The sequence below is a fragment of the Bombina bombina genome, chromosome 11 (genome assembly GCF_027579735.1).
Source record: "Bombina bombina isolate aBomBom1 chromosome 11, aBomBom1.pri, whole genome shotgun sequence".
Classification (NCBI taxonomy): Eukaryota; Metazoa; Chordata; class Amphibia; order Anura; family Bombinatoridae; genus Bombina; species Bombina bombina.
This window is the reverse complement of record NC_069509.1, coordinates 2,017,336-2,044,972: the sequence shown is the minus strand read 5'-3', so window position 1 is coordinate 2,044,972 and position 27,637 is coordinate 2,017,336. Positions and strand designations below refer to the sequence as shown.

Here is a 27,637-nt window from a genome sequence, read left to right as displayed (position 1 = left end):
CCAGTACTGTGCTTGGTTTGCTGCGTTTAGGGTACACTCTGGTCTTTTGTGCCCTAGTTGCTTACATCCAAAGCACCGAATAGGTTGTGAGTAGTCCCGTGAGTTGAACCGGGCTCTCTGAGGATAGTTCGTGGCTGGAGGCCGTGTGGTAGAGCGGTGTGCCGGGGGGTTGGTAACTGGTAGCTGCTGTGGTGACTGTGGGTCGGTACTCCACTCTGGCAGGGGGCTTAGTGGTAGCAGTGTCCAGTTTGCGGGTATCCGTATACTCATCTGCCAAGCGAGCAGCTTCATGCAGGGTGGAGGGTTTACGTCCCGAAACCACTCTCGAACTCCTGCGGGTAACTTGTCGAAGCAATGTTCCAACAGGAATAGCTGCAGCACCTCTTCCCCAGATACGGCATGGCACCCCGCTATCCAGTGAGCTGCTGTGCGGTGCACCTTACATGCCCACTCGACGTAGGAATCTCCAGCTAGTTTAACAGTGTCTCTGAACCGCCTCCTGTATGCCTCTGGTGTAACCGCATACCTGGAGAGCAGAGCCTCTTTTACAGCATTATAATCCCCGACTTCCTCATCTGGAATGGCCCGAAAAGCCTAGCTGGCCCGGCCGGATAATTTTCCAGATAATATCATGACCCAGTCCTCTGCGGGTACCTTGTGTAGTGCACATTGCCTCTCAAAATCCGCAAGGTACCCATCAATCTCTCCTTCTGTTTCCAGGAAGTTTTTAAAAGCTGCAAAATTTACTTTTCTCTTTTCCACTGGGGTTGCTGTGACTTGGGCTGCTGCAGCGCCGCTTTGGCGAAGTAGGTTGGCCTCCACAGCTGCTATGACCCGGTCGATAATTTCGGCAGATGGGTTGGGGCCATAATGTGCCAGTCTTATTTTAACCGCCCGATCAAAGCTTGGTTCTTCGGGGGTTTTGTCTGATATGCTGGGCACATTGGTTCCTTCAGTCCCTGGTACTCCTTCCATCTTGGTCAGTATTGTAATAATCCCCCTCTTCCTGAGGTTACTGGCTTGTGTAGTTGCTCTTCTGGGCGTTGAGGATCATCCCGTCGCTTGCCATCAATTGTTATGGTATCACCAGATATCAAGGGTTAATACCAGATGAAAGATGTCCTGAATATGGGATCAGCAACACACACCCCAGCTAATTCCCCCCTCAAACATGAGTCCAGGCTCCACATTGAAGGTAAAAACAGAATGCACTTTATTGAGGGCTATATGCCCAGTATTTATGCAGGTTTGAGACCAGATGGGGGGTTGGCAGTATTGTACATTAGATAGAGGGAAGACGCCCTTTTTCATGATACAATAGAATTACATTACTTAAGCAGATAAACAATTTAAACACAAGAAAACAATGGAGTCCTTCTTATCACCTAGCAGTCTGACTCTGGAGGTGATTAAACAATGTGAATGCTTATCACTAAAACTTAATTACAGTACACAATAGCTGATGCTAGGAAACCTGTCTCAGAAAATAGTTTCTCAAAACTGAACAGAGTTAACCCTTCAAGTACTGACAGAGAGGTCTGTCACACCTACATTATGCTTGTGTGTGTACCCTGCATTATGCTTGTGTGTGTACCCTGTACCCTACATTATGCTTGTGTGTGTACCCTACATTATGCTTGTGTGTGTACCCTACATTATGCTTGTGTGTGGACCCTACATTATGCTTGTGTGTGGACCCTACATTATGCTTGTGTGTGGACCCTACATTATGCTTGTGTGTGTACCCTGCATTATGCTTGTGTGTGTACCCTGCATTATGCTTGTGTGTGTACCCTGCATTATGCTTGTGTGTGTACCCTGCATTATGCTTGTGTGTGTACCCTGCATTATGCTTGTGTGTGTACCCTGCATTATGCTTGTGTGTGTACCCTGCATTATGCTTGTGTATGTACCCTACATTATGTTTGTGTGTGTACCCTACAATATGCTTGTGTGTGTACCCTACAATATGCTTGTGTGTGTACCCTACATTATGCTTGTGTGTGTACCCTACATTATGCTTGTGTGTGTACCCTACATTATGCTTGTGTGTGTACCCTACATTATGCTTGTGTGTGTACCCTACATTATGCTTGTGTGTGTACCCTACATTATGCTTGTGTGTGTACATTACATACTGATCCTGTGTGTACCCTACATTATGTTTGTGTGTGTACCCTACATTATGCTTGTGTGTGTACCCTACATTATGCTTGTGTGTGTACCCTACATTGTGTGTGTACCCTACATTATGCTTGTGTGTGTACCCTACATTATGCTTGTGTGTGTACATTACATACTGATCCTGTGTGTACCCTACATTATGCTTGTGTGTGTACCCTACATTATGCTTGTGTGTGTACCCTACATTATGCTTGTGTGTGTACCCTACATTATGCTTGTGTGTGTACCCTACATTATGCTTGTGTGTGTACCCTACATTATGCTTGTGTGTGTACCCTACATTATGCTTGTGTATGTACCCTACATTATGCTTGTGTGTGTACCCTACATTATGCTTGTGTGTACCCTACATTATGCTTGTGTATGTACCCTACATTATGCTTGTGTATGTACCCTACATTATGCTTGAATGTGTACCCTACATTATGCTTGTTTGTACCAGTGCAGACTGCAGCAGTAGCAGCTGAATACTACTGTAATACTTTATACTACTGTACAATACAAACTAATCCAGGGAATTAACACCTGATAGCTCATAACCTGCCTTTCTGTATAGTGCAGGGAGAAGTGACTCCAGTGTACATTGTGAGCTGGTAACTGAGTATTGTGACTTATTTGCAAGTTCTCTATTTCATCATAGGAGCAATGGCTTGTCAGATGAACCCAAATCCTACCCTTGAAATGAAATGGGCACCCTTTATACCCAGATGGCACGCATATAGTGCCTAGCTGCAGGGGAAACACAGTGTGTCCCTCAGGGGCTGTCTGTGCTCTACTGGGCTTGGGGAGAGTCAAGCAGAAGTCATGGTGGGAAAGTCAAGCAGAAGTCATGGAGTAGGTGATATAAGAGACTGGGTAAAGAGAGGTATTGTGAATGAGTCCTTCATACTTACAGCAAGAGATGGAACATCACAAATAGTCATCAGATGATGAAGAGCTATGACAACATGTGACATCCTGTAAGCAGAAAGAGGCTACTATTAAAATGTATTAGAAAAAATGGAAACAAAAATATTGAATAAATAAAAAAAGCAAGAAACAGGGTAAACAAAAGTCTGGTAGGTAAATGGTTCCATCTGATACTCACGGCTCTGGGAGAGACTGCAGTCGCCAGACTATGAGAGACATAAGAAACAGACTCACTTCTGCCATGTGAATCTGAGCCCTGCTCCACTGAGCGACCTGGAATACAAATACAAAAACATAATTTATGTAAGAACTTACCTGATAAATTCATTTCTTTCATATTAGCAAGAGTCCATGAGCTAGTGACGTATGGGATATACATTCCTACCAGGAGGGGCAAAGTTTCCCAAACCTCAAAATGCCTATAAATACACCCCTCACCACACCCACAATTCAGTTTAACGAATAGCCAAGAAGTGGGGTGATAAGAAAAAAGTGCGAAGCATAAATATAAGGAATTGGAAGAATTGTGCTTTATACAAAAAAATCATAACCACCACAAAAAAAGGGTGGGCCTCATGGACTCTTGCTAATATGAAAGAAATTAATTTATCAGGTAAGTTCTTACATAAATTATGTTTTCTTTCATGTAATTAGCAAGAGTCCATGAGCTAGTGACGTATGGGATAATGACTACCCAAGATGTGGATCTTCAAAGCAAGAGTCACTAGAGAGGGAGGGATAAAATAAAGACAGACAATTCCGCTGAAAAAAAATCCACACCCAAAAATAAAGTTTAAATCTTATAAAGAAAAAAACTGAAAATATAAGCAGAAGATTCAAACTGAAACAGCTGCCTGAAGTACTTTTCTACCAAAGACAGCTTCAGAAGAAGAAAACACATCAAAATGGTAGAATTTAGTAAAAGTATGCAAAGAAGACCAAGTTGCTGCTTTGCAAATCTGATCAACGGAAGCTTCATTCCTAAACGCCCAGGAAGTAGAAACTGACCTAGTGGAATGAGCTGTAATCCTTTGAGGCTGAGGTCTACCCGACTCGACATAAGCATGATGAATTAAAGATTTCAACCAAGATGCCAAAGAAATGGCAGAGGCCTTCTGACCTTTCCTAGAACCGGAAAAGATAACAAATAGACTAGAAGTCTTTCGGAAATTCTTAGTAGCTTCAACATAATATTTCAAAGCTCTAACTACATCCAAAGAATGCAATGATTTCTCCTTAGAATTCTTAGGATTAGGACATAATGAAGGAACCACAATTTCTCTACTAATGTTGTTGGAATTCACAACCTTAGGTAAAAATTTAAAAGAAGTTCGCAACACCGCCTTATCCTGGTGAAAAATCAGAAAAGGAGACTCACAAGAAAGAGCAGATCATTCTGAAACTCTTCTGGCAGAAGAGATGGCCAAAAGGAACAAAACTTTCCAAGAAAGTAATTTAATGTCCAATGAATGCATAGGTTCAAACGGAGGAGCTTGAAGAGCCCCCAGAACCAAATTCAAACTCCAAGGAGGAGAAATTGACTTAATGACAGGTTTTATACGAACCAAAGCTTGTACAAAACAATGAATATCAGGAAGATTAGCAATCTTTCTGTGAAAAAGAACAGAAAGAGCAGAGATTTGTCCTTTCAAGGAACTTGCAGACAAACCTTTATCCAAACCATCCTGAAGAAACTGTAATATTCTCGGAATTCTAAAAGAATGCCAGGAAAAATGATGAGAAAGACACCAAGAAATATAAGTCTTCCAGACTCTATAATATATCTCCCTAGATACAGATTTACGAGCCTGTAACATAGTATTAATCACAGAGTCAGAGAAACCTCTTTGACTAAGAATCAAGCGTTCAATCTCCATACCTTTAAATTTAAGGATTTGAGATCCTGATGGAAAAAAGGACCTTGCGACAGAAGGTCTGGCTTTAACGGAAGAGTCCACGGTTGGCAAGAGGCCATCCGGACAAGATCCGCATACCAAAACCTGTGAGGCCATGCTGGAGCTACCAGCAGAACAAACGAGCATTCCTTCAGAATCTTGGAGATTACTCTTGGAAGAAGAACTAGAGGCGGAAAGATAAAGGCAGGATGATACTTCCAAGGAAGTGACAATGCATCCACTGCTTCCGCTTGAGGATCCCTGGATCTGGACAGATACCTGGGAAGTTTCTTGTTTAGATGAGAGGCCATCAGATCTATTTCTGGAAGTCCCCACCTTTGAACAATCTGAAGAAATACCTCTGGGTGAAGAGACCATTCGCCCAGATGTAACGTTTGGCGACTGAGATAATCCGCTTCCCAATTGTCTATACCTGGGATATGAACCGCAGAAACTAGACAGGAGCTGGATTCCGCCCATACCAGAATTCAAGATACTTCTTTCATAGCCAGAGGACTGTGAGTCCCTCCTTGATGATTGATGTATGCCACAGTTGTGACATTGTCTGTCTGAAAACAAATAAACGATTCTCTCTTTAGAAGAGGCCAAAACTGAAGGGCTCTGAAAATTGAACGGAGTTCCAAAATATTGATCGGTAATCTCACCTCCTGAGATTCCCAAACCCCTTGTGCTATCAGAGACCCCCACACAGCTCCCCAACCTGTAAGACTTGCATCTGTTGAAATTACAGTCCAGGTCGGAAGAACAAAAGAAGCCCCCTGAACTAAACGATAGTGATCCGTCCACCACGTCAGAGAGTGTCGTACAATCGGTTTTAAAGATATTAATTGAGATATCTTTGTGTAATCCCTGCACCACTGGTTCAGCATACAGAGCTGAAGAGGTCGCATGTGAAAACGAGCAAAGGGGATCGCGTCCGATGCAGCAGTCATAAGACCTAGAATTTCCATGCATAAGGCTACCGAAGGGAATGATTGTGACTGAAGGTTTCGACAAGCTGATATCAATTTTAGACGTCTCTTGTCTGTCAAAGATAGAGTCATGGACACTGAATCTATCTGGAAACCTAAAAAGGTTACCTGTGTCTGAGGAATCAATTAACTTTTTGGTAAATTGATCCTCCAACCATGATGTTGAAGAAACAACACAAGTCGATTCGTATGAGATTCTGCTAAATGTGAAGACTGAGCAAGTACCAAGATATCGTCCAAATAAGGAAATACCACAATACCCTGTTCTCTGATTACAGACAGAAGGGCACCGAGAACCTTTGTAAAAATTCTTGGAGCTGTAGCTAGGCCAAACGGCAGAGCCACAAACTGGAAATGCTTGTCTAGGAAAGAGAATCTCAGAAACTGATAGTGATCTGGATGAATCGGAATATGCAGATATGCGTCCTGTAAATCTATTGTAGACATATAATGCCCTTGCTGAACAAAAGGCAGGATAGTCCTTATAGTTACCATTTTGAATGTTGGTATCCTTACATAACGATTCAATATTTTTAGATCCAGAACTGGTCTGAAGGAATTCTCCTTCTTTGGTACAATGAAGAGATTTGAATAAAACCCCAGTCCCTGTTCCAGAACTGGAACTGGCATAATTACTCCAGCCAACTCTAGATCTGAAACACATTTCAGAAATGCTTGAGCCTTCGCTGGGTTTACTGGGACACGGGAAAGAAAAAATCTCTTTGCAGGAGGTCTTATCTTGAAACCAATTCTGTACCCTTCTGAAACGATGTTCTGAATCCAAAGATTGTGAACAGAATTGATCCAAATTTCTTTGCAAAAACGTAACCTGCCCCCTACCAGCTGAGCTGGAATGAGGGCCGCACCTTCATGTAGACTTAGAAGCTGGCTTTGCTTTTCTAGAAGGCTTGGATTTATTCCAGACTGGAGATGGTTTCCAAACTGAAACTGCTCCTGAGGAAGAAGGATCAGGCTTTTGTTCTTTGTTGAAACGAAAGGAACGAAAACGATTATTAGCCCTGTTTTTACCCTTAGATTTTTTATCCTGTGGTAAAAAAGTTCCTTTCCCACCAGTAACAGTTGAGATAATAGAATCCAACTGAGAACCAAACAATTTATTACCCTGGAAAGAAAGGGAAAGCAGAGTAGACTTAGAAGACATATCAGCATTCCAAGTTTTAAGCCATAAAGCTCTTCTAGCTAAAATAGCTAGAGACATATACCTGACATCAACTCTAATGATATCAAAGATGGCATCACAAATAAAATTATTAGCATGTTGAAGAAGAATAATAATGCTATGAGAATTATGATCTGTTACTTGTTGCGCTAAAGCTTCTAACCAAAAAGTTGAAGCTGCAGCAACATCCGCTAAAGATATAGCAGGTCTAAGAAGATTACCTGAACACAAGTAAGCTTTTCTTAGAAAGGATTCAATTTTCCTATCTAAAGGATCCTTAAAGGAAGTACCATCTGCCGTAGGAATAGTAGTACGCTTAGCAAGAGTAGAGACAGCCCCATCAACCTTAGGGATTTTGTCCCAAAACTCTAATCTGTCAGATGGCACAGGATATAATTGTTTAAAACGTTTAGAAGGAGTAAATGAATTACCCAAATTATCCCATTCCCTGGAAATTACTTCAGAAATAGCACCAGGGACAGGAAAAACTTCTGGAATAACTACAGGAGATTTAAAAACCTTATCTAAACGTTTAGATTTAGTATCAAGAGGACCAGAATCCTCAATTTCTAATGCAATTAGGACTTCTTTAAGTAAAGAACGAATAAATTCCATTTTAAATAAATATGAAGATTTATCAGCATCAACCTCTGAGACAGAATCCTCTGAACCAGAAGAACCATTATCAGAATCAGAATGATGATGTTCATTTAAAAATTCATCTGAAAAATGAGAAGTTTTAAAAGACTTTTTACGTTTACTAGAAGGAGGAATAACAGACATAGCCTTCTTAATGGATTTAGAAACAAAATCTCTTATGTTATCAGGAACACTTTGAGTATTAGATGTTGACGGAACAGACACAGCTAATGTAACAGTACTAAAGGAAATATTATCTGCATTAACAAGTTTGTCATGACAAACAGTACAAACAACAGCTGGAGGAACAGATACCATAAATTTACAGCAGATACACTTAGCTTTGGTAGCTCCAGCACCAGGCAGCGATTTTCCAGAAGTATCTTCTGACTCAGTTTCAACGTGGGACATCTTGCAATATGTAATAGAAAAAACAACATATAAAGCAAAATTGATCAAATTCCTTAAATGACAGTTTCAGGAATGGGAAAAAATGCCAGTGAACAAGCTTCTAGCAACCAGAAGCAATAAATAATGAGACTTAAATAATGTGGGGACAATAGTGACGCCCATATTTTTTTAGCGCCAAAAATGACGCCCACATTATTTGGCGCCTAAATGCTTTTGGCGCCAAAAATGACGCCACATCCGGAACGCCGACACCTTTGGCGCAAAAGAACGTAAAAAAATGACGCAACTTCCGGCGACACGTATGACGCCGGAAATAGAAAAAAAAAATTTGCGCCAAAAAAGTCCGCGCCAAGAATGACGCAATAAAATGAAGCATTTTGAGCCCCCGCGAGCCTAACAGCCCACAGGGAAAAAGTCAAATTTTAAGGTAAGAAAAAAATTGATTTATTCATATGCATTATCCCAAATATGAAACTGACTGTCTGAAATAAGGAACGTTGAACATCCTGAGTCAAGGCAAATAAATGTTTGAATACATATATTTAGAACTTTATATAAAAGTGCCCAACCATAGCTTAGAGTGTCACAGAAAATAAGACTTACTTACCCCAGGACACTCATCTACATGTAGTAGAAAGCCAAACCAGTACTGAAACGAGAATCAGTAGAGGTAATGGTATATATAAGAGTATATCGTCGATCTGAAAAGGGAGGTAAGAGATGAATCTCTATGACCGATAACAGAGAACCTATGAAATAGACCCCGTAGAAGGAGATCATTGAATTCAAATAGGCAATACTCTCCTCACAACCCTCTGACATTCACTGCACGCTGAGAGGAAAACCGGGCTCCAACCTGCTGCGGAGCGCATATCAACGTAGAATCTAGCACAAACTTACTTCACAACCTCCATAGGAGGCAAAGTTTGTAAAACTGATTTGTGGGTGTGGTGAGGGGTGTATTTATAGGCATTTTGAGGTTTGGGAAACTTTGCCCCTCCTGGTAGGAATGTATATCCCATACGTCACTAGCTCATGGACTCTTGCTAATTACATGAAAACATAATTTATGTAAGAACTTACCTGATAAATTCATTTATTTCATATTAGCAAGAGTCCATGAGCTAGTGACGTATGGGATATACATTCCTACCAGGAGGGGCAAAGTTTCCCAAACCTCAAAATGCCTATAAATACACCCCTCACCACACCCACAAATCAGTTTAACGAATAGCCAAGAAGTGGGGTGATAAGAAAAAAGTGCGAAAGCATATAAAATAAGGAATTGGAATAATTGTGCTTTATACAAAAAAATCATAACCACCACAAAAAGGGTGGGCCTCATGGACTCTTGCTAATATGAAAGAAATGAATTTATCAGGTAAGTTCTTACATAAATTATGTTTTCTTTCATGTAATTAGCAAGAGTCCATGAGCTAGTGACGTATGGGATAATGACTACCCAAGATGTGGATCTTTCCACGCAAGAGTCACTAGAGAGGGAGGGATAAAATAAAGACAGCCAATTCCTGCTGAAAATAATCCACACCCAAAATAAAGTTTAATGAAAACATAAGCAGAAGATTCAAACTGAAACCGCTGCCTGAAGTACTTTTCTACCAAAAACTGCTTCAGAAGAAGAAAACACATAAAAATGGTAGAATTTAGTAAAAGTATGCAAAGAGGACCAAGTTGCTGCTTTGCAAATTTGATCAACCGAAGCTTCATTCCTAAACGCCCAGGAAGTAGAAACTGACCTAGTAGAATGAGCTGTATTCCTTTGAGGCGGAATTTTACCCGACTCGACATAGGCATGATGAATTAAAGATTTCAACCAAGATGCCAAAGAAATGGCAGAAGCTTTCTGGCCTTTTCTAGAACCGGAAAAGATAACAAATAGACTAGAAGTCTTTCGGAAAGATTTAGTAGCTTCAACATAATATTTCAAAGCTCTAACAACATCCAAAGAATGCAACGATTTCTCCTTAGAATTCTTAGGATTAGGACATAATGAAGGAACCACAATTTCTCTACTAATGTTGTTGGAATTCATAACCTTAGGTAAAAATTCAAAAGAAGTTCGCAACACCGCCTTATCCTGATGAAAAATCAGAAAAGGAGACTCACAAGAAAGAGCAGATAATTCAGAGACTCTTCTGGCAGAAGAGATCGCCAAAAGGAACAAAACTTTCCAAGAAAGTAATTTAATGTCCAATGAATGCATGGGTTCAAAAGGAGGAGCTTGAAGAGCCCCCAGAACCAAATTCAAACTCCAAGGAGGAGAAATTGACTTAATGACAGGTTTTATACGAACCAAAGCTTGTACAAAACAATGAATATCAGGAAGATTGGCAATCTTTCTGTGAAAAAGAACAGAAAGAGCAGAGATTTGTCCTTTCAAGGAACTTGCGGACAAACCCTTATCTAAACCATCCTGAAGAAACTGTAAAATTCTCGGTATTCTAAAAGAATGCCAAAAAAAATTATGAGAAAGACACCAAGAAATATGTCTTCCAGACTCTATAATATATCTCTCTAGATACAGATTTGCGAGCCTGTAACATAGTATTAATCACAGAGTCAGAGAAACCTCTTTGACCAAGAATCAAGCGTTCAATCTCCATACCTTTAAATTTAAGGATTTGAGATCCTGATGGAAAAAAGGACCTTGTGACAGAAGGTCTGGTCTTAACGGAAGAGTCCACGGTTGGCAAGAGGCCATCCGGACAAGATCCGCATACCAAAACCTGTGAGGCCATGCCGGAGCTACCAGCAGAACAAACGAGCATTCCTTCAGAATCTTGGAGATTACTCTTGGAAGAAGAACTAGAGACGGAAAGATATAGGCAGGATGATACTTCCAAGGAAGAGATAATGCATCCACTGCCTCCGCCTGAGGATCCCGGGATCTGGACAGATACCTGGGAAGTTTCTTGTTTAGATGAGACGCCATCAGATCTATTTCTGGAAGTTCCCACATTTGAACAATCTGAAGAAATACCTCTGGGTGAAGAGACCATTCGCCCGGATGCAACGTTTGGCGACTGAGATAATCCGCTTCCCAATTGTCTATACCTGGGATATGAACCGCAGAGATTAGACAGGAGCTGGATTCCGCCCAAACCAGAATTCGAGATACTTCTTTCATAGCCAGAGGACTGTGAGTCCCTCCTTGATGATTGATGTATGCCACAGTTGTGACATTGTCTGTCTGAAAACAAATGAACGATTCTCTCTTCAGAAGAGGCCAAAACTGAAGGGCTCTGAAAATTGCACGGAGTTCCAAAATATTGATCGGTAATCTCACCTCCTGAGATTCCCAAACTCCTTGTGCCGTCAGAGATCCCCATACAGCTCCCCAACCTGTAAGACTTGCATCTGTTGAAATTACAGTCCAGGTAGGAAGAACAAAAGAAGCCCCCTGAATTAAACGATGGTGATCTGTCCACCACGTCAGAGAGTGTCGTACAATCGGTTTTAAAGATATTAATTGAGATATCTTTGTGTAATCCCTGCACCATTGATTCAGCATACAGAGCTGAAGAGGTCGCATGTGAAAACGAGCAAAGGGGATCGCGTCCGATGCAGCAGTCATAAGACCTAGAATTTCCATGCATAAGGCTACCGAAGGGAATGATTGTGACTGAAGGTTTCGACAAGCTGAAATCAATTTTAGACGTCTCTTGTCTGTCAAAGACAGAGTCATGGACACTGAATCTATCTGGAAACCCAGAAAGGTTACCCTTGTCTGAGGAATCAATGAACTTTTTAGTGAATTGATCCTCCAACCATGATCTTGAAGAAACAACACAAGTCGATTCGTATGAGATTCTGCTAAATGTAAAGACTGAGCAAGTACCAAGATATCGTCCAAATAAGGAAATACCACAATACCCTGTTCTCTGATTACAGACAGAAGGGCACCGAGAACCTTTGTAAAAATTCTTGGAGCTGTAGCTAGGCCAAACGGCAGAGCCACAAACTGGTAATGCTTGTCCAGGAAAGAGAATCTCAGGAACTGATAGTGATCTGGATGAATCGGAATATGCAGATATGCATCCTGTAAATCTATTGTGGACATATAATGCCCTTGCTGAACAAAAGGCAAGATAGTCCTTACAGTTACTATTTTGAATGTTGGTATCCTTACATAACGATTCAATATTTTTAGATCCAGAACTGGTCTGAAGGAGTTCTCCTTCTTTGGTACAATGAAGAGATTCGAATAAAACCCCAGCCCCTGTTCCAGAACTGGAACTGGCATAATTACTCCAGCCAACTCTAGATCTGAAACACATTTCAGAAATGCTTGAGCTTTCACTGGATTTACTGGGACACGGGAAAGAAAAAATCTCTTTGCAGGAGGTCTTATCTTGAAACCAATTCTGTACCCTTCTGAAACGATGTTCTGAATCCAAAGATTGTGAACAGAATTGATCCAAATTTCTTTGAAAAAACGTAACCTGCCCCCTACCAGCTGAGCTGGAATGAGGGCCGCACCTTCATGTAGACTTAGAAGCTGGCTTTGCTTTTCTAGAAGGCTTGGATTTATTCCAGACTGGAGATGGTTTCCAAACTGAAACTGCTCCTGAGGAAGAAGGATCAGGCTTTTGTTCTTTGTTGAAACGAAAGGAACGAAAACGATTATTAGCCCTGTTTTTACCCTTAGATTTTTTATCCTGTGGTAAAAAAGTTCCTTTCCCACCAGTAACAGTTGAGATAATAGAATCCAACTGAGAACCAAATAATTTGTTACCCTGGAAAGAAAGGGAAAGTAGAGTTGATTTAGAAGACATATCAGCATTCCAAGTTTTAAGCCATAAAGCTCTTCTAGCTAAAATAGCTAGAGACATAAACCTGACATCAACTCTGATAATATCAAAAATGGCATCACAGATAAAATTATTAGCATGTTGAAGAAGAATAATAATATTATGAGAATCATGATCTGTTACTTGTTGCGCTAAAGTTTCCAACCAAAAAGTTGAAGCTGCAGCAACATCAGCCAATGATATAGCAGGTCTAAGAAGATTACCTGAACACAGATAAGCTTTTCTTAGAAAGGATTCAATTTTCCTATCTAAAGGATCCTTAAACGAAGTACCATCTGCCGTAGGAATAGTAGTACGTTTAGCAAGGGTAGAAATAGCCCCATCAACTTTAGGAATTTTGTCCCAAAATTCTAATCTGTCAGATGGCACAGGATATAATTGCTTAAAACGTTTAGAAGGAGTAAATGAATTACCCAAATTATTCCACTCTCTGGAAATTACTTCAGAAATAGCACCAGGAACAGGAAAAACTTCTGGAATAACCACAGGAGATTTAAAGACCTTATCTAAACGTTTAGCTTTAGTATCAAGAGGACCAGAATCCTCAATTTCTAAAGCAATTAGTACTTCTTTAAGTAAAGAACGAATAAATTCCATTTTAAATAAATATGAAGATTTATCAGCATCAACCTCTGAGACAGAATCCTCTGAACCAGAAGAGTCATTAGAATCAGAATGATGATGTTCATTTAAAAATTCATCTGTATAAAGAGAAGTTTTAAAAGATTTTTTATGTTTACTAGAAGGAGGAATAACAGACATAGCCTTCTTGATGGATTCAGAAACAAAATCTCTTATGTTATCAGGAACACTCTGAATATTAGATGTTGATGGAACAGCAACAGGTAATGTAACATTACTAAAGGAAATATTATCTGCATTAACAAGTTTGTCATGACAATTAATACAAACAATAGCTGGAGGAACAGCTACCAAAAGTTTACAGCATATACACTTAGCTTTGGTAGTTACAGCACCAGACAGCGATTTTCCTGAAGTATCTTCTGACTCAGATGCAACGTGAGACATCTTGCAATATGTAAGAGAAAACACAACATATAAAGCAAAATTGATCAAATTCCTTAAATAACAGTTTCAGGAATGGGAAAAAATGCCAAGTAACAAGCTTCTAGCAACCAGAAGCAATGAAAAATGAGACTTAAATAATGTGGAGACAAAAGCGACGCCAATATTTTTTTAGCGCCAAATAAGACGCCCACATTATTTGGCGCCTAAATGCTTTTGGCGCCAAAAATGACGCCACATCCGGAACGCCAACATTTTTGGCGCAAAAGAACGTCAAAAAAAATGACGCAACTTCCGGCGACACGTATGACGCCGGAAACAGAATGATTTTTTTTTGCGCCAAAAAAGTCCGCGCCAAGAATGACGCAATAAAATGAAGCATTTTCAGCCCCCGCGAGCCTAACAGCCCACAGGAAAAAAGTCAAATTTTTTAAGGTAAGAAAAAATGATTGATTCAAATGCATTATCCCAAATATGAAACTGACTGTCTGAAATAAGGAACGTTAAACATCCTGAGACAAGGCAAATAAATGTTTGAATACATATATTTAGAACTTTATAAAAAAGTGCCCAACCATAGCTTAGAGTGTCACAGAAAATAAGATTTACTTACCCCAGGACACTCATCTACATATAGCAGATAGCCAAACCAGTACTGAAACGAGAATCAGCAGAGGTAATGGTATATATAAGAGTATATCGTCGATCTGAAAAGGGAGGTAAGAGATGAATCTCTACGACCGATAACAGAGAACCTATGAAATAGACCCCGTAGAAGGAGATCATTGCATTCAAATAGGCAATACTCTCCTCACATCCCTCTGACATTCACTGCACGCTGAGAGGAAAACCAGGCTCCAACCTGCTGCGGAGCGCATATCAACGTAGAATCTAGCACAAACTTACTTCACCACCTCCATAGGAGGCAAAGTTTGTAAAACTGATTTGTGGGTGTGGTGAGGGGTGTATTTATAGGCATTTTGAGGTTTGGGAAACTTTGCCCCTCCTGGTAGGAATGTATATCCCATACGTCACTAGCTCATGGACTCTTGCTAATTACATGAAAGAAAGAAATGTATGCTTATGTTACGGTTGCCTCCAGGCTGGCTGGAAGTTGGACCGTAGAAAAGGATGCTCCTAGCGCTCACCAAAGGAGCAGCAGCACCGTGGACACTATAACTGCTGCGTAGCCACCATAAGTAATGCAGACTCTATGAACCACCGCTGCTGGGCTGGTATCTCGCCGTCTGCTCTGCGCCCTGGACCTATGACCAGGCTCCAGTAGGTGAACCTCTTCCTTCTGTAGCTAAGGGAGTATGAAGAGCATAGCAATCCCTGTAGTGATTATAAGCTGTATCCTACAAACATGAGTCAAAGCTTCAAGTTAGAGGGTCAACATAGGTCTGATGTGCTGGAGCACACAGCCTGCTTTTATTCAGGTTACATGCAAACAGGACACTCTCAGGGGGAGGCATAAAATCCCCCATCACACATTTGATATTAGATAGAGAGACACTCCCTTTGACAGGCCACAACATTTACTTCAGCAGATAACATTACACACAATAAAACAATGCAGTCCACCTTATCAATACTAGTCTGATTAGACAATGGGAAAGTTGATCACTAAACCTAATTAGAGCTAATCCCAGCAGACTTGTATTTAGAATAGGTTTCTTGAAGCTGAACAAAATTTAACTCTTAATGGCACACAATGAAACTGAACCAAGTGGGAGAAAGCCAGGGACAAGTCATTTCACAGGTCTGGGGACATAGTCTTAAAGGGGCATTGTTCATCAAAGTCACAATATGTCCCCAGACGGTTCTTAAAGGGCCACACACACCCAACAAAAGTCAATATGTCCTCAGGGGCACAATCTTCCAGGGGCCATAGTCATGTGGCAGGAGGCTGGCAAATAGGCTTCTCCAAAATGCAGGGAAGCAGGGCAATTTTCCATTTAAAGGGCCAGTTACAAACAGCAGTTTGTAACATATCTCCCCTTTTGGAGGGAGACTAACCAGGCACCTGACCTTCTGCCGGTCAGTGCCCAAGTTAGTCTCGCAACCCACCCACAAATAATCGCTAGCAGCAAAGTAGCCCCCCCACAATACGTAGTACTGGCCTGTAAGTTCCAGGTTGCAGGATGAAAGTGCAGCATCCTCGGCCTTCCTGGCGCAGCTGGGCAAATAGCGGATGGTACTTGGGGGGCAGAGGCCAGCGGCACTCTGCCCTGGTGCCAGCGCTTCTGCTGGGGTGAGGGGTTTGCAGGCCAGTTCTGTAACAAGGACAAGGTCTGTAGGGCAGAGGCCAGCAGCGCTCTGCCCTGATGCCAGCTCCTCTGCTGGGGGAATTGGGGCATAGTCCTGCCCGGTGGCAAAGGGAACGTGGGGGTCAGTGGGGGCCAACATCTCCACTGTTAACCCTGGGCCCAAGTTAGGAGTTAGCTGGGGAGGGGGAGATTGGCTTACCTCCTCCTCCTGATACTCCGGCGGCCGTTGGGAAGGGAGGTCGATGCTCTCCGCTTCCTGTGGAACATGCTGCGGCTGGGGAGAGAGACCGGTTGTCTCCTCTCCCTGGAAGGCACACTCCGGCTGGGGAGGGAGGTCGATGCTCTCCCCTCCCTGTAGCTGGGTGTTACAAACTGCTGTTTGTAACTGGCCCTTTAAATGAAAAATTGCCCTGCTTCCCTGGATTTTGGAGAAGCCTATTTGCCAGCCTCCTTCCACATGACTATGGCCCCTGGAAGATTGTGCCCCTGAGGACATATTGACTTTTGTTGGGTGTGTGTGGCCCTTTAAGAACCATCTGGGGACATATTGTGACTTTGATGAACAATGCCCCTTTAAGACTATGTCCCCAGACCTGTGAAATGACTTGTCCCTGGCTTTCTCCCACTTGGTTCAGTTTCATTGTGTGCCATTAAGAGTTAAATTTTGTTCAGCTTCAAGAAACCTATTTGTTACAGAAGCATTAGTTATTTTGTTGTGAAGAGCTTATTTCCCAGCAGCAATGCCTGAACCAGCAAGCCAGCGCCTAAGAAGGGCTCCAAGAAAACCGTAACAAGTATCATTTCATAAAGAGTTAACTCTTTTTTTTTCAGCTTTTAGAAACTATTGTCTAATCACCTCTGGAGCCAGACTGCTAATTGATAAGATGAACTTGTAAACTTGTTATCTTAAGTACTGTAATCCTATTGTGGCCTGTCAAAGGACAGTGCTCTCTATCTAAATGTGTGATGGGGGATTTTGTGCTTCCCCCCCTCTCCCCCTGGGAGTGCCCTGTGTGCATGTAACCTTAATAAAAAGCAGGCTGTGTGCTCCAGCACATGAGACCTATTTTCTGTCCCTCTAACTTGCAGCTTTGACTCATGTTTGTAGGGGACAGCTTCAGCTAATATCACTACAGGGATTGCTGACTATGGTGCTGATGATTCTTTGGTGAGCGCTAGGAGCATCCTTTTCTACGGTCCAACTTCCAGCCAGCCTGGAGGCAACCGTAACATTTGGCGGCAGCGGTGGGATTGGCGTCCTAGCGCAAGGAGCAGCACCACAACAGCACTGGTATCGTAGGAAAGTTATTGAGGGCAACGCTAGCCACTGCGCAGCGTCCCTACCTACAGCAGCATGGAGCTGACAAGATACTGGTCAGAACCCTGTGAAGAGCACCTCAACCTGATCCGTCGCTATGAGGGAGCGGATTTCTTTCCAGAGGTAAAGAGGCGGCTAGTCCGATATGGTCCAGACCCTGCGCAGGAGGTAGTCAGTCGCCTCATCCGGGAATTGGCTACTGAGAACGAAGCAGCACGAGCCTTTGAGCGCCAACTGTGGAGTTTGGGGGTATGGACACCTGCTCTCCAGCGAGAAAATGAGTTACAGGGGGCAGAGACAGTTGGTCCTGTCCCCCAGCAGCAGAGGAATATGCAGGGAATTGTGAGCCCAGACTCCATTCCCCAGCGGCTGGAAGTATGTAAGGGAGAGGAGAGCAGCGACCTCCCTCCCCAGCGGCAGTATACTGTGCAGAGGGAAGAGACAACCGGTCTCCTTCCCCAACCCCAACCAGAGATACCAGAGGCAGCAGGCCTCATAGACTGGTCCTGGGAGGACCCCCAGCAGGCAGGTGGAGATGGGACCGCAGTCTCTCTACCGGCCCTACAGGGATGCTGGGCAGGCGGCCCAGATCCCCAGCGACAGACCCAGCTACAGGGAGGGGAGAGCATCGACCTCCCTCCCCAGCCGGAGTGTGCCTTCCAGGGAGAGGAGACAACCGGTCTCTCTCCCCAGCCACAGCATGTTCCACAGGAAGCGGAGAGCATCGACCTCCCTTCCCAACGGCCGCCGGAGTATCAGGAGGAGGAGGTAAGCCAATCTCCCCCTCCCCAGCTAACTCCTAACTTGGGCCCAGGGTTAACAGTGGAGATGTTGGCCCCCACTGACCCCCACGTTCCCTTTGCCACCGGGCAGGACTATGCCCCAATTCCCCCAGCAGAAGAGCTGGCATCAGGACAGAGCGCTGCTGGCCTCTGCCCTACAGACCCCCTTGTTACAGGACTGGCCTGCAAACCCCTCACCCCAGCAGAAGCGCTGGCACCAGGGCAGAGTGCCGCTGGCCTCTGCCCCCCAAGTACCATCAGCTATTTGCCCAGCTGCGCCAGGAAGGCCGAGGATGCTGCACTTTCATCCTGCAACCTGGAACTTACAGGCCAGTACTACGTATTGTGGGGGGGCTACTTTGCTGCTAGCGATTATTTGTGGGTGGGTTGCGAGACTAACTTGGGCACTGACCGGCAGAAGGTCAGGTGCCTGGTTAGTCTCCCTCCAAAAGGGGAGATATGTTACAAACTGCTGTTTGTAACTGGCCCTTTAAATGAAAAATTGCCCTGCTTCCCTGGATTTTGGAGAAGCCTATTTGCCAGCCTCCTTCCACATGACTATGGCCCCTGGAAGATTGTGCCCCTGAGGACATATTGACTTTTGTTGGGTGTGTGTGGCCCTTTAAGAACCATCTGGGGACATATTGTGACTTTGATGAACAATGCCCCTTTAAGACTATGTCCCCAGACCTGTGAAATGACTTGTCCCTGGCTTTCTCCCACTTGGTTCAGTTTCATTGTGTGCCATTAAGAGTTAAATTTTGTTCAGCTTCAAGAAACCTATTTGTTACAGAAGCATTAGTTATTTTGTTGTGAAGAGCTTATTTCCCAGCAGCAATGCCTGAACCAGCAAGCCAGCGCCTAAGAAGGGCTCCAAGAAAACCGTAACAAGTATCATTTCATAAAGAGTTAACTCTTTTTTTTTCAGCTTTTAGAAACTATTGTCTAATCACCTCTGGAGCCAGACTGCTAATTGATAAGATGAACTTGTAAACTTGTTATCTTAAGTACTGTAATCCTATTGTGGCCTGTCAAAGGACAGTGCTCTCTATCTAAATGTGTGATGGGGGATTTTGTGCTTCCCCCCCTCTCCCCCTGGGAGTGCCCTGTGTGCATGTAACCTTAATAAAAAGCAGGCTGTGTGCTCCAGCACATGAGACCTATTTTCTGTCCCTCTAACTTGCAGCTTTGACTCATGTTTGTAGGGGACAGCTTCAGCTAATATCACTACAGGGATTGCTGACTATGGTGCTGATGATTCTTTGGTGAGCGCTAGGAGCATCCTTTTCTACGGTCCAACTTCCAGCCAGCCTGGAGGCAACCGTAACAGCTTACATGATAAATTCATTTCTTTCAAGGTGGTAAGAGTCCACAAGCCATTACTCCTGGGATTCCATTCCTGGCCACTAGGAGGAAGCAAACATTCCCAAAGATCTAAGAGCACTTGATCCCTCCCACCTGGCTACTATTCTAGTCTGACGTATAGCCAAGAAGGGAGAAGTAGAAAGGTAGGAAAGAAAGTAGGGGAAATGAAATTCCACATTTCCATGCAGTCTCTGGGCATCCTTAAAGGGACAGTCTACGCCAGAATTTGTGTTGTTTTAAATGATAGATATTCCCTTTATTACCCATTCTCTAGTTTTGCATAACCAACACAGTTATATAAATACACTTTTTTCCTCGTATCTAAGCCTCTGCAAACTGTCCCCTTATTTCAGTTTTTTTGACAGACTTGAATTTTAGCCAATCAGTGCTGGCTCATAGGAACTCCACGTGCGTGAGCACAGTGTTATCTATATGAAACACATGAACTAATGCCCTCTAGTGGTGAAAAACGGTCAAAATGCCCTTCAAGGGCTTAGAAATTAGCATATGAACCTCCAAGGTTTAGCTTTCAACTAAGAATACCAAGAGAACAAAGCAAAATTGGTGATAAAAGTAAATTGGAAAATTGTTTAAAATTACATGCTTTGGTATTACAACCACAAATACAACACATAATATATTTGTCTACAATACCTTATTTCTGAAGTGATATCATTACCAGAATCAAATGTGGCAAACAACCACAATCCAACAGATTGACAAAGTACAATTGTCTCCCAAGTGAAGACTCAAGAAGCATGGGGAGGGGATCACGTAGTTAAAGGTAACTTTCCATATTACCGTCAATTAGCGTCAAAAGCAAACAAGCACTGGCATGAGAAATATATAAGAAGTAACGGCAGTAGCCGGTGCGGTGCAAAACTTACCAGGATGTACCTGTACCTTTCACCGGGCGCTCGCTTACCTCTGCCTCTTCTCCGGCTCTCTCTTCTCTGTGCTGTGATGACCGCTTGTGTACTAAGCAACAGTTAGGAGGAATGCCATTACCAACGTGGCCGCTTCGCTGTTCTCCTTCTTGCGTACTTCCGGTCTTTGACGTGGTCAGTCCTATGAGCCAATGGGATCCCCTCCTACGAACTCGTAGCCCCATACACTGATGTAACAGCCTGTATGCCAAGACTCTAACCAGGTAAATACTCGAATAGATATAGACAAAAAAATGGTGAGTCTCTAGGCACCAAATTGGATAAAAAAGCTTTATTTGGAAACATCTCCGAAAACATTGTAAAACACCTAAAACAAAGTGTGATCCAATTGGAACAGCTGGAGTAAGAACTGTCTTACGCGTTTTGGCTATGCGATAGCCTTACTCATAACCACAATACAACCATACTTTTAATATCTCTGATACAATTATAGTTGAAAACCGAAAGGTTAAGAAAATTGGGGGTATTATCAGCAGGGACAATTCTATACTCACATTATAAATATCCAGCCATTACCTGATTCATATGTAAAGGGAATATTTAAGTATTCACACCAAGAAATATATATGCAATATTTTCCCTTTCCAGTTCCAGTTAAAAGCTATACTACCAATTAGTCAACTGACTGGCTGAGCAATATAACTGTTTCCTATATAGGAACTATACAGTGCTAAACAATACAAGCAAAGTCCTCTGATATAATAATTACAAATAGAAGGTCAGATAGCCTATTATCCAGGGACACAGTAATATTGATACAACTATTTGCTCATGATAGGGATTTTAATTGTCTTTTGTTTACCCATCTTTTAATAATTAAAATAAAAGTTATATTTCATCATACACTTTCTCGTCTCAACACTAGTCTGGGCATAGAGTGCTTATAATGCATTTTCTGTTTGTGGAAACTTGTCCATAGCTTTTTTGTAGAATCAAAAATAACGCTGGCACCACTCCTCTATTGAGATAACTACTGAGAAAAACATAATTTATGCTTACCTGATAAATTCCTTTCTTCTGTAGTGTGATCAGTCCACGGGTCATCATTACTTCTGGGATATTACTCCTCCCCAACAGGAAGTGCAAGAGGATTCACCCAGCAGAGCTGCATATAGCTCCTCCCCTCTACGTCACTCCCAGTCATTCGACCAAGGACCAACGAGAAAGGAAAAGCCAAGGGTGAAGTGGTGACTGGAGTATAAATCAAAAAATATTTACCTGCCTTAAAAACAGGGCGGGCCGTGGACTGATCACACTACAGAAGAAAGGAATTTATCAGGTAAGCATAAATTATGTTTTCTTCTGTTAAGTGTGATCAGTCCACGGGTCATCATTACTTCTGGGATACCAATACCAAAGCAAAAGTACACGGATGACGGGAGGGATAGGCAGGCTCTTTATACAGAAGGAACCACTGCCTGAAGAACCTTTCTCCCAAAAATAGCCTCCGATGAAGCAAAAGTGTCAAATTTGTAAAATTTGGAAAAAGTATGAAGCGAAGACCAAGTTGCAGCCTTGCAAATCTGTTCAACAGAGGCCTCATTCTTGAAGGCCCAAGTGGAAGCCACAGCTCTAGTAGAATGAGCTGTAATTCTTTCAGGAGGCTGCTGTCCAGCAGTCTCATAAGCTAAACGAATTATGCTACGAAGCCAAAAAGAAAGAGAGGTAGCGGAAGCTTTTTGACCTCTCCTCTGCCCAGAGTAAATGACAAACAGAGAAGACGTTTGTCGAAATTCCTTAGTTGCCTGTAAGTAAAATTTTAGAGCACGGACTACATCCAGGTTGTGCAGTAGACGTTCCTTCTTTGAAGAAGGATTTGGGCATAAGGAAGGAACAACAATCTCTTGATTGATATTCCTGTTAGTAACTACCTTAGGTAAGAACCCAGGTTTAGTACGCAGGACTACCTTATCCGAATGAAAAATCAAATAAGGAGAATCACAATGTAAGGCTGATAATTCAGAGACTCTTCGAGCCGAGGAAATAGCCATTAAAAATAGAACTTTCCAAGATAACAACTTTATATCAATGGAATGAAGGGGTTCAAACGGAACGCCCTGTAAAACATTAAGAACAAGGTTTAAACTCCATGGTGGAGCAACAGTTTTAAACACAGGCTTAATTCTGGCCAAAGCCTGACAAAAAGCCTGGACGTCAGGAACTTCTGACAGACGTTTGTGTAACAGAATGGAAAGAGCTGAGATCTGTCCCTTTAATGAACTAGCAGATAAACCCTTTTCTAAACCTTCTTGTAGAAAAGACAATATCCTAGGAATCCTAACCTTACTCCAAGAGTAACCTTTGGATTCACACCAATATAGGTATTTACGCCATATCTTATGGTAAATCTTTCTGGTAACAGGTTTCCTAGCCTGTATTAAGGTATCAATAACTGACTCAGAAAATCCACGTCTTGATAAAATCAAGCGTTCAATTTCCAAGCAGTCAGCTTCAGAGAAGTTAGATTTTGATGTTTGAAGGGACCCTGTATCAGAAGGTCCTGTTTCAGAGGTAGAGACCAAGGTGGACAGGATGACATGTCCACCAGGTCTGCATACCAAGTCCTGCGTGGCCACGCAGGTGCTATTAGAATCACTGATGCTCTCTCTTGTTTGATTCTGGCAATCAATCGAGGAAGCAACGGGAAGGGTGGAAACACGTAAGCCATCCTGAAGTCCCAAGGTGCTGTCAGAGCATCTATCAGGACTGCTCCTGGATCCCTGGATCTGGACCCGTAACGAGGAAGCTTGGCGTTCTGTCGAGACGCCATGAGATCTATCTCTGGTTTGCCCCAACGTCGAAGTATTTGGGCAAAGACCTCCGGATGAAGTTCCCACTCCCCCGGATGAAAAGTCTGACGACTTAAGAAATCCGCCTCCCAGTTCTCCACTCCCGGGATGTGGATTGCTGACAGGTGGCAAGAGTGAGACTCTGCCCAGCAAATTATCTTTGATACTTCCATCATAGCTAGGGAGCTTCTTGTCCCTCCCTGATGGTTGATGTAAGCTACAGTCGTGATGTTGTCCGACTGAAACCTGATGAACCCCCGAGTTGTCAACTGGGGCCAAGCCAGGAGGGCATTGAGAACTGCTCTCAATTCCAGAATGTTTATTGGCAGGAGACTCTCCTCCTGACTCCATTGTCCCTGAGCCTTCAGAGAATTCCAGACGGCACCCCAACCTAGAAGGCTGGCGTCTGTTGTTACAATTGTCCAGTCTGGTCTGCTGAATGGCATCCCCCTGGACAGATGTGGCCGAGAAAGCCACCATAGAAGAGAATTTCTGGTCTCTTGATCCAGATTCAGAGAAGGGGATAAGTCTGAGTAATCCCCATTCCACTGACTTAGCATGCACAGTTGCAGTGGTCTGAGGTGTAAGCGTGCAAAGGGTACTATGTCCATTGCCGCTACCATTAAGCCGATTACCTCCATGCATTGAGCCACTGACGGGTGTTGAATGGAATGAAGGGTGCGGCAAGCACTTTGAAGTCTTGTTAGCCTGTCCTCTGTCAGGTAAATCTTCATTTCTACAGAATCTATAAGAGTCCCCAGGAAGGGAACTCTTGTGAGTGGAACGAGTGAACTTTTCTTTTCGTTCACCTTCCATCCATGTGACCTTAGAAATGCCAGCACTAACTCTGTATGAGACTTGGCAGTTTGAAAGCTTGAAGCTTGTATCAGAATGTCGTCTAGGTATGGAGCTACCGAGATTCCCCGCGGTCTTAGTACCGCCAGAAGAGCACCCAGAACCTTTGTGAAGATTCTTGGAGCTGTAGCCAATCCGAATGGAAGAGCCACAAACTGGTAATGCCTGTCTAGGAAGGCAAACCTTAGGTACCGATAATGATCTTTGTGAATCGGTATGTGAAGGTAAGCATCTTTTAAATCTACAGTGGTCATGTATTGACCCTCTTGGATCATAGGTAAAATTGTCCGAATAGTCTCCATCTTGAACGATGGAACTCTTAGGAATTTGTTTAGGATCTTTAAGTCCAGGATTGGTCTGAAAGTTCCCTCTTTTTTGGGAACCACAAACAGATTTGAGTAAAACCCCTGTCCCTGTTCCGATCGTGGAACTGGATGGATTACTCCCATTAACAAGAGCTCTTGTACGCAGCGTAGAAACGCCTCTTTCTCCAGAGTAGCTGAACCAATGTTCTCTTCCAGAGACTCAATCCAGAATGCCGCTGCAGCCGTGATCGGCGCAATGCATGCAAGGGGTTGCAATATAAAACCTTGTTGAACAAACATTTTCTTAAGGTAACCCTCTAACTTTTTATCCATTGGATCTGAAAAAGCACAGCTATCCTCCACCGGGATAGTGGTACGTTTAGCTAAGGTAGAAACTGCTCCCTCCACCTTAGGGACCGTTTGCCATAAGTCCCTTGTGGTGGCGTCTATTGGAAACATTTTTCTAAATATCGGAGGGGGTGAGAACGGCACACCGGGTCTATCCCACTCCTTAGTAACAATTTCAGTAAGTCTCTTAGGTATAGGAAAAACCTCAGTACTCGTCGGTACCGCAAAATATTTATCCAACCTACACATTTTCTCTGGTATTGCAACTGTGTTACAATCATTCAGAGCCGCTAACACCTCCCCTAGTAATACACGGAGGTTTTCCAGTTTAAATTTAAAATTTGAAATATCTGAATCCAGTCTGTTTGGATCAGAACCGTCACCCACAGAATGAAGTTCTCCGTCCTCATGTTCTGCCACCTGTGACGCAGTGTCTGACATGGCCCTAATATTATCAGCGCACTCTGTTCTCACCCCAGAGTGATCACGCTTACCTCTTAGTTCTGGTAATTTAGCCAAAACCTCAGTCATAACAGTAGCCATATCCTGTAATGTGATTTGTAATGGCCGCCCAGATGTACTCGGCGCTACAATATCACGCACCTCCCTCTGAGCGGGAGATGTAGGTACTGACACGTGAGGCGAGTTAGTCGGCATAACTCTCCCCTCGTTGTTTGGTGAAATTTGTTCAATTTGTACAGATTGACTTATTTAAAGTAGCATCAATACAGTTAGTACATAAATTTCTATTGGGCTCCACTTTGGCATTGCAACAAATGACACAGGTATCATCCTCTGAATGAGACATGTTTAACACACTAGCAAATAAACTTGCAACTTGGAAATACAATTCAATTAGAATAATATTAAAATGTACTGTGCCTTTAAGAAGCACAGAAGATCTATGACAGTTGAAAATTAATAAATTGAAACAGTTATAGCCTCAATCCTTGTAAACAACACAACTTTAGCAAAGGTTTAATCCCATTAGCAAAGATAACAAATTCTGAAAGCAGGAAACAAATTACAGAATAAACGTTTTTTATCTCAGTCAAACTATAATTCTCACAGCTCTGCTGAGAGAAATTACCTCCCTCAAAATAAGTTTTGAAGACCCCTGAGCTCTGTAGAGATGAACCGGATCATGCAGGGAATACAATGAGTTGCTGACTGAAATATTTGATGCATAGAAAAAGCGCCAAAAAACGGCCCCTCCCCCTCACACACAGCAGTGAGGGAGAACAGAAACTGTCAGAAAAACAGATTAAGCAACTGCCAAGTGGAAAAATAGTGCCCAAACATTTATTCACACAGTACCTCAGCAAATGAAAACGATTTTACATTCCAGCAAAAACGTTAAACATAATCTCTAGTTATTAAACAGCTTTATGTATTTCTTACAGTGTAATTCTAGTGAAGTACCATTCCCCAGAATACTGAAGTGTAAAGTATACATACATGACATTATATCGGTATGGCAGGATTTTCTCATCAATTCCATTGTCAGAAAATAAAAACTGCTACATACCTCTATGCAGATTCATCTGCCCGCTGTCCCCTGATCTGAAGTTTACCTCACTCCTCAGATGGCCGAGAACAGCAATATGATCTTAACTACTCCGGCTAAAATCATAGCAAAACTCTGGTAGATTCTTCTTCAAACTCTGCCAGAGAGGTAATAACACACTCCGGTGCTATTTTAAAATAACAAACTTTTGATTGAAGATATAAAACTAAGTATAATCACCATAGTCCTCTCACACATCCTATCTAGTCGTTGGGTGCAAGAGAATGACTGGGAGTGACGTAGAGGGGAGGAGCTATATGCAGCTCTGCTGGGTGAATCCTCTTGCACTTCCTGTTGGGGAGGAGTAATATCCCAGAAGTAATGATGACCCGTGGACTGATCACACTTAACAGAAGAAACATATATATATCAATATATCATATAACTGAAAAATAACGCTGGCACCACTCCTCTATTGAGATAACAACTACTGAGAAAACATATATATATCAATATATCATATAACTGAAAAATAACGCTGGCACCACTCCTCTATTGAGATAACTACTGAGAAAACATATATATATCAATATATCATATAACTGAAAAATAACGCTGGCACCACTCCCCTATTGAGATAACTTCTGAGAAAACATATATATATCAATATATCATATAACTGAAAAATAACGCTGGCACCACTCCTCTATTGAGATAACTACTGAGAAAACATATATATCAATATATCATATAACTGAAAAATAACGTTGGCACCACTCCTCTATTGAGATAACAACTACTGAGAAAACATATATATCAATATATCATATAACTGAAAAATAATGCTGGCACCACTCCTCTATTGAGATAACTACTGAGAAAACATATATATATCAATATATCATATAACTGAAAAATAACGCTGGCACCACTCCTCTATTGAGATAACAACTACTGAGAAAACATATATATATCAATATATTATATAACTGAAAAATAACATTGGCACCACTCCTCTATTGAGATAACAACTACTGAGAAAACATATATATCAATATATCATATAACTGAAAAATAACGCTG

General features: G+C 42.4%; 1 protein-coding gene across 1 annotated transcript in view; it reads right to left on the bottom strand.

Annotated features, from left to right (window-relative positions):
• The window catches only part of STK36 (serine/threonine kinase 36), a 707,870-nt gene that overhangs the window by 134,526 nt on the left and 545,707 nt on the right, over positions 1 to 27,637 (bottom strand). The window contains exons 17-18 of the mRNA XM_053694813.1: positions 3,272 to 3,366; positions 3,078 to 3,141 (exon numbers count right to left, since the gene is read on the bottom strand). Of these exons, the coding sequence (XP_053550788.1) occupies positions 3,078 to 3,141; positions 3,272 to 3,366 (159 nt within the window). The remainder of the gene's footprint in view (positions 1 to 3,077; positions 3,142 to 3,271; positions 3,367 to 27,637) is intronic.